The sequence below is a fragment of the Callithrix jacchus genome, chromosome 20 (assembly GCF_049354715.1).
Source record: "Callithrix jacchus isolate 240 chromosome 20, calJac240_pri, whole genome shotgun sequence".
Lineage (NCBI taxonomy): Eukaryota > Metazoa > Chordata > Mammalia > Primates > Cebidae > Callithrix > Callithrix jacchus.
The window spans coordinates 43,340,284-43,350,592 of NC_133521.1; the positions used below are offsets into that span (position 1 = coordinate 43,340,284).

General features: G+C 54.2%; 1 protein-coding gene across 17 annotated transcripts in view; it reads left to right on the top strand.

Annotated features, from left to right (window-relative positions):
• GSE1 (Gse1 coiled-coil protein) overlaps positions 1-10,309 on the top strand; it is a 511,815-nt gene that overhangs the window by 497,838 nt on the left and 3,668 nt on the right. For 13 of the 17 annotated variants that reach the window (XM_035282460.3, XM_078357911.1, XM_078357912.1 and 10 more), the window contains 7 exons: positions 473-1,092; positions 2,233-2,345; positions 2,615-2,885; positions 4,231-4,344; positions 5,182-5,553; positions 6,589-6,870; positions 9,404-9,507. In XM_035282460.3, the coding sequence (XP_035138351.3) occupies positions 473-1,092; positions 2,233-2,345; positions 2,615-2,885; positions 4,231-4,344; positions 5,182-5,553; positions 6,589-6,870; positions 9,404-9,507 (1,876 nt within the window). Of the gene's footprint in view, positions 1-454; positions 1,093-2,232; positions 2,346-2,614; positions 2,886-4,230; positions 4,345-5,181; positions 5,554-6,588; positions 6,871-9,403; positions 9,508-10,309 lie in introns of all 17 variants that reach the window. The other 4 variants (XM_035282459.3, XM_035282464.3, XM_035282462.3 and 1 more) reach the window with 3 other exon arrangements.

The window sequence follows — 10,309 nt, forward strand, 5'->3', positions numbered from 1 at the left end:
ACCTGCCACGGGTGTTAAAGAGGAAATGAGGGGCCGGGCCAGGTGGATCACTTGAGGTCAAGAGTTCAAGACCAGCCTGGCCAACATAGTGAAACCTCATCTCTACTAAAAATGGAAAAAATGAGCGGGGTATGGTGGTACACACCTGTAATCCCAGTTACTCAGGAGGCTGAGGTGGGAGAATCACTTGAACCCAGGAGGCGGAGGTTGCAGTGAGTTGACATCACATCACTGCACTTCAGCCTGGGTGATAAGAGCAAAACTCCATCTCAAAGAAAACAAAATGAAGAGAAATGGAGGATGGAAAACATGGTCCTTGGGGTGGGGTGTGTGCCCTCTCCCTGCTGCCCTGCTGGCAGCAGTGCTCTACGGGGCTGTGCCATCTGGGTCATCTTAGGAGTGCAGGCTGCTGGGGAAGCCCGTGGGGGGCTGAGGGGTCTTTTCTCCCTGACAGGTTGGTCTCACTCCCTAGGCCAGGACCGAACCGTCACGAGCCAGGTGGCCGTGACCCTCCGCAGCACTTTGGGGGGCCACCACCTCTGATTTCGCCCAAGCCCCAGCTCCATGCTGCACCTACAGCCCTCTGGAACCCTGTGTCCCTGATGGACAACACCTTGGAGACGCGGCGCCCTGAGAGCCACCCTCTGCACAGCCACTCGGCTGCATTTGAGCCTAGCCGCCAGGCAGCCGTGCCACTGGTGAAGGTGGAGCGGGTCTTCTGCCCGGAGAAAGCGGAAGAGGGGCCACGGAAGCGTGAGCCTGCCCCCGTGGACAAGTACCAACCACCTCCGCCACCACCACGAGAGGGAGGGACCCTGGAACACCAGACCTTCCCACCCGGGCCTGGGCCCTTCCTCGCTGAGCTTGAGAAGTCCACCCAGACCATCCTGGGCCAGCAGCGGGCCTCCCTCCCACAGGCAGCCACCTTTGGGGAGCTCAGTGGACCCCTGAAGCCTGGCTCGCCCTACCGGTCCCCAGTACCACGGGGCCCTGACCCTGCCTACATCTATGATGAGTTCCTGCAGCAGCGCCGGAAGCTGGTCAGCAAGCTGGACCTGGAGGAGCGCAGGCGGCGGGAGGCCCAGGAGAAAGGTCTGCTGCCCGGAGGGCCCCAACCTGCTCAGGGAGAGCCGCACAGTGGGGAGGGGGAGCCTGCGTGCCAGCCACCCGCCCCTCCTGCTTTCCACCTGGGGTAGTCCCAGGCCCCACGTGGCAAATGCACTGGCTTCTGTGTAGCAGCTTCACGCCCCTGTAGGGGAGACAGACCCTAGGCCCCATGCCTGTCCTGCCTCCGTGCAAATTGTCCCAAAAAGCCAAATCAAAGCCTGCCTGTAAAGACAGTTCTGCAGACATGCACGATGAATAAGTGATGAGCAGAGACTAAGAAGATGGTTTAAATATTAATAGTGCAGCATAACAGGAGGTCCGGCCTGGGCCCAGCAGGGGCTCCACACCCGGGGCTGCCTGCAGCAGGTGGGCCAGGGCGGGGAGGAGGTGGCAGCTGGCACTGCCCCAAGTCGGGGCAAGAGGTCAGGCACCTCATTCCCATTTCTGCTTGGGTTGGGGAGTCCTCAGCCGGCAGTCCCTGAGAGAGCCAGGAAGAGCATCCAGCAGGCTCAGGTGTGAGGAGAGAGCAGGGCTCCAGCCCCATCTCTTTCCTACTGCTGGACACTCGGTCCCATCCCATGCCAAAGCTCAGCCACCCCTTTACTAGAAGCTGGGGTACAGGCCATCTTCCTGGTGCGGGGAGGCTGGATGGAGGGCCCAGCTAGGCTTCTCTCCCCTACTCACTTTGGAAAGGAGGAGCGGGCTACCCTGGTGCCCCTGGGCAGGGACTCTGCTGTTGTTCTCTGTGCCTGTCGTCCCCTCCCAGGGGTTGGACCCAGATGGCCACAGCAGGGGGGAGTGCATGTGCACATGGCCCCAGGCCTGTGTGATGGATGGTCCCTGCAGGGGGGAGGAAGGAGGTCTTGCCAGCCCAGGGGACCACCCAGCCACTTGGAGGCCTCTGAGGGCCTTGGATCCCAGGGAAGCCTGGGACCTGCGGTCACACAGAGCCCTAGGACTGGGTTAATGGTGGCTTCCACCTGGGTGGAAAGGAAGTGGCCTTCGGGGTGCTCAGGTGCCAGCAGGCCTGGCCTGATGGGTAGGCTGCAGTCATGTGCCTTAAGGGCATGTCTGCTGGACAGATGAAGGCTCTTTGTCCAGCTACATCCAACCGTTTTTCATCAGGGTACTACTATGACCTTGATGACTCTTATGACGAGAGCGATGAGGAGGAGGTCAGGGCCCACCTCCGTTGCGTGGCCGAGCAGCCGCCCCTCAAACTGGACACATCCTCTGAGGTACTGGGCTCTCCTCCCCACTGACTCACACTGGGCTGGGCTGGGCCCCCACATCAGTGCCTGTCTCCCAGCTTCCACACCCCGCACCCCTTCCCACTGCTTCTGGGTTCCTCCAGAAGTCCTGGTGGGGTTGGTCACACCAAGCTGCGCTGTAGCCAGGCACAGCCAGCCATGGCACAGACTTCGAGGACCCCAGGAGGGGGCCCGGGACAGTGAAAGAATACCACTACCAGTGGCTTCCAACTCCTTTGTTTTCTTTCCCAATCTAGAAGCTAGAGTTTTTGCAACTTTTTGGCTTGACCACCCAACAGCAGAAGGAGGAATTGGTGGCCCAGAAGCGGAGGAAGCGGCGGCGGATGTTGAGAGAGAGAAGCCCGTCGCCCCCCACAATTCAGAGCAAGCGGCAGACGCCTTCGCCGAGACTGGCGCTGTCCACCCGCTACAGCCCTGACGAGATGAACAACAGCCCCAACTTCGAAGAGAAGAAGAAGTTCCTGACCATCTTCAACCTGACCCACATTAGCGCTGAGAAGAGGAAAGGTGGGGCCTCACCCGGGTAGGAAGGCGGGGGCTCAATGGGGTGGGCGTGGGTTTCTGAAGCAGCAGACACCAGGCAGGATCTGGGATCACTCGGCTGGAGGCTGCCCCTTCACTCTTCCCAGCTCCCGGAAGCCCTCCACAGCAGCCCTTACCTGGCAGGCTTTGCTTGGAGACCCCCACCGTCTTGAGCGGAGTACTACCCTTGTCACTCATCCATCTCCCAGCGCCCGAGAAGGCGCTCTTTGAGCCAAGTGTGCCAGGGACTGCACAAGGCATGAGGGGAGGTGCCAGGCGTTCAGGTTCATCTTGCTGCAGGCTTTTCCTCTTGCTGGACTACTTAGGTGGTCAGCTGGGCGTTGTCTTGGTGGCCAAAGGCCTGGGGAAGCTGCCAGGCAGGGCAGCGCACAGAGCAGATGGCTTGCCTTGAAAGATGCTTCCAGTTAGTCTGGCCACACAGGGCCACGTTGGGAACAAATCCTCTGGGCTGGAGTCCACACAGCAGAAGAGACAACGCGGCTACAACCCCCACTTAGTGTTTTGGCTTCCTTGGCCTGCAACGCAGGCTGGCTAGGTGCCCGCATGATGACGTTCCTGGCCCTGCCCCTTGGCGAGCCTTCAAGTCCTCAGGGTACCCCTGGCCGCCTCTCTGGGAGAAAGTGAAAGGAAAGCAGAGTTACTTCTCGGTCTTTTGGCTCCTTCAAGGTGTCTGTCAGGGCGCAGCCGTTCCCTTTCTGCTTTGTGCCAGTCAGGAGGCGTTCTCCTTTCTCTTACCGGGCTGGTGCTTTGTTGCTTGCCAACCCAAAGTCCTAGATACAAAGCATCTTCTGATGTGGCTGAATTTTTAGAGGAAAAAAATTCAGAGCAATGCAGCCCTTAAGTGTCAGAGTCAAGAAGGGCTGTGTGACACCAGGAATCTGCTGTGTGTAACAGCATGGGGTCATCTTTCCTTCTCAGGAAGTGCCAGTATGATAGCCAGGATGTGCTTGAGTGCCAGGCCTGGGCCTTTGGGGCATTTCCTGGTGTTGGGGCCACCTTTTCTCACTTGAAATAAAATATATCCACACATCACCACCGAGGTCCGTGGGCACAGTGTTCACAGAGGTGTAATCACTGCACAGACAGCTGTCTTTGGAGCACGTCTAAGACTCTGTGTGGTAGATGCGTGTTAGTCTGGGCTCGCCGTAATGTGGTGCCTTCTTTTAAACCGGGCCTGCCTCGTCACATCTGCTTTTGGTTTTTCTGGCTTTAGCGCTTTACCTGCCCATCAAGGCTAGAATCCCACCATCTTTCCCTCCAAAAAAAATGATGCAACTGGCTCGTTAATCTCAGGCTGCTTTTCCCATAGACAAAGAGAGGCTTGTTGAAATGCTCCGTGCCATGAAGCAGAAGGCACTGTCACCAGCAGTGGCCGGCTCCTTGACAAACTCTCCGAGGGACAGTCCTGCCGTCTCCCTGAGTGGTAAGGGAAGGATAGCCCCACCTGCCACCACTTAGGATCATCCCGAGGGCTGCCCCAGCTTGGAGGCGACCACTTGAGGTCCTCATCGTTGTGAAAATGGCCTCCTGCAGACTGTCTTCTGCCATTCTTCTTGCACAAGTGTACCATTCTTGCACAGTTGTGACGGTCCTGGGGACAGAACATCAGTTTGAAGGCAGGCTCAGAGTTAAGGGAGGGTCTAGCTTCTGTGGAGCTCAGTGTGAGGTCCAGTGTGGTGGTAGTAACCTGTCCCTCAGTTATAGCACTGAAGTTCAGATGGAGCCCACTCCAGTGGCCCCATCCCAGGAGGGTGGGCGTGCTCCAGGCTCCGTGCCTGCGCCCTGGTCCCGCCACTGGCCTGCCTGCCCTGGCTCTCCTGCATCTTCGTCTTTCTCTGCTCTCTGGACCCTGCCGGCACCTCCTGCCCGCTTTCCTCCTCTTACATCTCTAGTCGAGCGACCTCTGTCCTGTCCAGTCGCAGGGAATCTATACAGTTCATCCCGGTTCTCGGCTCCACTTGCAGTCTCTCATCCGGTTGGAGTGAATCCCTCTCCCCGCAAGTCCCCTGGCTGGGGGACTTGCTTCTTCCTGCAGATCTGTTTCTTACTTCTTGAGTTATCTTTCGAGGATGGACTTGCAACCAAACGCCACCATCTTCAGAGCCACGTGCACAGCAGCTATGTACATGTTCCCCGGGTGTTGGTTCTTTGCACTAGGTCTTGTTAAGAGTAAGCTCTAGAGACCAGGGTCTGTGTGCTCGCCCCTCAGCCTGTTAACCTACATCTCTTAATGTTTTCCTTGGCTTTCTGTCTCTAAAAGAACCAGCCACGCAGCAAGCCTCTCTGGACGTGGAGAAGCCGGTTGGTGTTGCTGCTTCCTTGTCTGACGTCCCAAAGGCCACAGAGCCTGGGAAGCTGGAACAGGTCCGGCCCCAGGAGCTGTCAAGAGTCCAGGAGCTAGCTCCTGCCAGTGCGGAGAGGGCCAGGCTAAGCGAGGGCCCTGGAGGCAAGAAGAACCTGAGCATGCTTCACTACATCCGGGGCGCTGCACCCAAGGACATTCCTGTGCCGCTGTCCCACAGCACCAACGGGAAGAGCAAGCCATGGGAGCCCTTTGTGGCGGAAGAGTTTGCCCATCAGTTCCACGAGTCAGTGCTGCAGTCCACCCAGAAGGCCCTGCAGAAGCATAAAGGTAATGAGGCTGCCAGTCCTCACTCAGCTCCTGCCTGTGGTTGAGGCCGGACACAGCTGCTCAGCTGTGGGTACCAATTTTTATAAACTGCAATCACCAGAAGAAAATAAGGTTGTTACCGTGCCAAAACCATGTTTGTTTTACTCTACACTCTAAAACCTGAACTTGTAGGTGAAAAGCATTTTTAGGTACCAGCGCTGATGCTGTGCTGTGAGCAGGGGTGCATCGATCCGTAGGAGGTAAGAGAGGAGAGCCGCAGGCACTGGTTTTTGCTGAGATTAAGAAAGGTTCCCCAAAGGCAGGAAGAGTGCGTGATTGGATTTTTACCAGCATTGATTTGAAAGAGTCGTGTTTTTCAAGACAGAATGTTCGGTAGATTCAGATGGCTGCTACTCCTCAGGGTAGAGATTCCCTTCCTTCCTGGTGGTATGCAAAGATGTCACCACCAGCCCTCTGGATCCATGGGTTCCATGTGTTTGGATTCAACCACCTTCAGATTAGAAATATTTGTGGGTGGGGTGGAATTCCACAATGTTCCAGATTTGCCAAGCACCAGTAATACATTGAATCCATGCAAATCAGGTGAAGTACAGGCAATATATTATTACAAGTACTCCAGGTACAAGTGTAGGCAGTATATACTGGGTGTTACGTTGTGTCCAGGTACTATGCCATTTTCTGTTAGGGATTTGAACATCCTTGGCTTTTGGTATTCACAGGAGGTCCTGTACTGCAGCCTGGGTGACACAGTGAGACTCTGTCTCAAGAAAAAAAAATGGAGGCTCAGAGATGCATTTCATTAAAATGGTCCACGTACCAGGATCGGCTGGTACTCAGGGCTGGGCTGTCTCAGACCTTGTCACGCTGGGTCTGTGGCCCAGAGGCCTTTGGCTAGATTCCCTCCTCTTTGCACAGTGTCATGTTGGCCCCTGGAGACCTGCAGTCATGCTGACTCTGCAGCAAAGGCAGAGCTGCCTTCTGAGACAGCACTCTGTGACCCCCAACACACTGATGCAAGCCTTGTCCCTTCTGCAGGGAGCGTGGCTGTGCTATCCGCAGAGCAGAACCATAAGGTAGACGCGTCTGTCCACTACAACATTCCCGAGCTGCAGTCCTCCAGCCACGTCCGTCCACCCCAGCACAATGGGCAGCAGGAGACCCCCACTTCAAGGAAGGGGCCCCCAACGCAGGAGGTGGACCAGGACTCGGAGGAGGAGGAGGAAGAGGATGAAGATGGAGAAGAGGATGAGGAAGCCCCCAGGCGCAAGTGGCAAGGGATTGAGGCCGTTTTTGAAGCTTACCAGGAACACATAGAAGGTATGTGGTTGGTATGGAAGAGGGGAGGAGGTACAGGACCTTTGGAAAGGTGACAAGTTCATGCAGACTTCTGCCAGCCTGAGGACTGTTCCTGCATCCTGAGGCACAGTAGATATAAATACTAGAAGGTTGCTCTGGCTTCTGGTAGTGGTGATGCCCTATGGTGGAACCTGAGGCCAGTCTTACTGGGGCATCAAGCACCAAGGTGCCAATTTTCATGGCACCTGTCATTCTTCATGTGGGCTCTGCTTTAGGAGACCCAGCAACAGTGTGGATGTCGGCCTCAGCTTCAGGTAAGGGCCCTGGCAAATGACATAGTTGGCTGATTTGCTGAGCCTGGCCCAGCACGGTGGCTCACACCTATAACCACTTCTAGGTGGCTGCACCCTTGCCCAGCAGTGCCCATGCAGTAAGGATGGTGAGTGCAAAATGAAGGCTGGGCACCTGGGGGCCAAGCCAAATGGGCCTTGGCACTATCCTCGGGTAACTGAGGCATAGAGGCTGGAGGTGGGCTGCTGTATAACTGCAGCAGCCAGTTTCATGATTCTGTTCCCTGGCAGAGGAGATGTGATGGAGTCTGCCTGGTGCTGTGGCTTCCGGGGGGGTGGGGGGGGGGTGGCTTGTACATTCCCAGGGGGAATGAAAACATTCTGGGTATTTTGAGAGGCAGTGGGCTTTCGACTAAGCCTTTGCCAGGAGCCTGTCTCCCCTGGCATAACACCTGGCTAAAGGTAGCTGAAAACGTTACTGGTCCCCACTGGCCCCCGAGTAATCCTTAGCCAGGCAGGAGGCATACTCGGCAGCCGCCTACAAGTGGTTTATCAGCATATCCTAGATGACTTTTTATCATCACGTGTTACAATGTTGTAAATAGGACTTAATTGTGAATGTCAACCTTTTCACATACTTTGAAAAGTAGTTTTCTTTGGAAAAGTGTTCTCCAAACTAAAAACAAATGCCCATGTAGCCACAACCAGGGCAAATCCTGTATTTGGCTTCCTTTCCTCCTCCCGTGGAATCTTTCCAGTTTATTACCTACTACTTCCCTACAGGTTTCTAATTTTCTTTTTTTTTTTTTTTTTTGAGATGGAGTCTTGCTCTGTAGCCAAGGCTGCAGTACAGTGGCGTGATCTTGGCTCACTGCAACTTCTGCTGCCCAGGTCAAGCGAGCCTCCTGAGTAGCTGGGATTACTCATGAGTCACCATGCCCAGCTAATTTTTGTGTTTTTAGTAGAGAGTTTCAGGATGTTGGCCAGGCTGGTCTCAAACTCCTGACCTTGTGATCTGGCCATCCCAAAATGCTCAGAATTAGAGGCAGGAGCCACAGCGCCCGGCCGCACATTGCTGTTCTTTATAACGATCCAGAAGCAAGATGCAGAGTGATTTTTAACTCTCCTGGGATGAAATCTTTCCATCTTTTCTGGTGGTTTGGGTTTCTTGGTGTGGTGTTGAGAATTCTTTCCACACACCAAGGCTGTTCTGCGTAAGATTCATGTGTACAGAGGACGGTAGAAATTTTAACTGCATCTTTCCCACCCAGACAAGGAGTTCTACACCTTCCGGGTGGGGCATGACCTGCCCTGAACACATTTCCTAAGCTGCTGTTCCTCAGGTCTTGGGCCATGGCTTTCCCCCAGAGATTTTAGGATTGCCTTCTGTTCCCCCCTGAGTCCGGTTAGGATTTTCAGTCGCACTGAAGTTATGGACTTGTGGCATCTTGGCATCCTTGTCTGGGGATATGGTACCAAACTATGAAGTCATTGTGATCATTTGGGACTAGACTCCGTTTCAGCTATCACATAGGTTTTGGGGACTGTTTCCAAAAACCACTGTAGCTTAGAAAGCTTTAGGATTTTTTCCTCTATGGTTATTCCTTAGATCACAGGAATCACAGTTTATCAAACCTTCTGCAAATACAAGTTCTGGTTCTTCCCTTTTGAATTTGTCTTGTCACGCTGGTGCTGCCGAAGACAGGCACGGATGGGCCCCCATTTGTGAAACTGTAAAGGTGCCCGTGCGCAGGTTTCTGGCTGTTGCTCTGTCCTTGGTGGATTTGTATTTGCAGTCTTTACTTTTATTGTTGTGTTGTCCAGACTGTTGTCACCTTCGCAGTTAGTCTCTGAAACACTCTGCATAAAATAGGGACTTAAAGGTTGGGAGTCACTCTACGAAAATTAGGCCTGGTATCTTCTGATAGAACACAGATTTATTTAGTAAAACAGTTTCTGCTCCAAGTTTAGACTGTTGGGAAAAGGCCATAATAAACTGAAAGCCTGCTTTTTTTTAAAGATGCATTTTAAGGCCGTAAAATGTCTTCCTAATCTGTATCAAATTGCCTGTAGGTCCTGGCTCCTTTGTCCTTATTCCCGTAGGTTGGATCTGATTTAGTGATGTTTATGTATTAGGCCTGGGGCCACTGTGGCTGATAGCCGGGGCTTTGGGAACTGCAGCGCAGTGTGGGAAGAGGAGAGCACTCACCAGGCCTTAGGGCCCCTGCACGCAGACGACACATCACCATCTCTCGTGTTTTCAGAGCAAAATCTGGAGCGGCAGGTGTTGCAGACGCAGTGCAGACGACTGGAAGCCCGGCACTACAGTCTCAGCCTGACAGCAGAGCAACTCTCCCACAGTGTGGCGGTGAGTTGGGAAGGCACAGAAATCTTAAAACACACAGCCTTTTGAGTTTGGGTTCAAAAGCACCCATGAAGGTGGTGTAGAGAGGTAATGTGCTCTTAAGAGAGCAAAATTTGGACTGTGTGCAATGGCTCACTCCTGTAAGTCCAGCACTTGGGGAGGCTGAGGCAGGAGGATCACAGGAGTTGCCACTGCACTCCAGCCCGGGTACCAGAGCAACGGCACTGTTTCCATTTTTTTTTTTTTTTAAAGGGAAAATTCAGGCAGCAGTTGACTATCTAGGATTTAGCTATAAGTAGGGAAATACCTTTAACTTACAGCATCTTGATCTTGGAAGGGTAGGGATGCTGTTTCCAGAATGAATTATTGCCTGTACCAGTCTCCCCTATTGTGATTTGCACTTTAGGGGAGGGCAGCAGGGAACTGTCTTAGAGAAGGAAAGCTGAATCACCTGAAACCACCTCAGCACCCATTAGCTCCCAGCCGCACTAGCAGGAGTGGTCCAGCAGAGGTCCTTGTTGGGCAAAGAGGTCCCCCATCCCTCCAAAGGTTTTACATCTGGGGGTTCCAAGGACTCCCAAGTTTGAGCCAAGACCGCAGCAGATACCAATTCTCTAGGACCCTAGAAGAGCTCAGCAGAGAACATAGGCTGAGCGGGGGAGTTTGTAAGTGTTGCTCTGTTGCCCAAGCTGGTGTCCCCATCTCCTCACTCCAGGTGATCCACCCGCCTCAGGGCAGGAGCCACCATGCCCAGCCAAGACATTTTCTAACCGGGATTGCCTTTCCTTCCACCACCTGCTTGTTG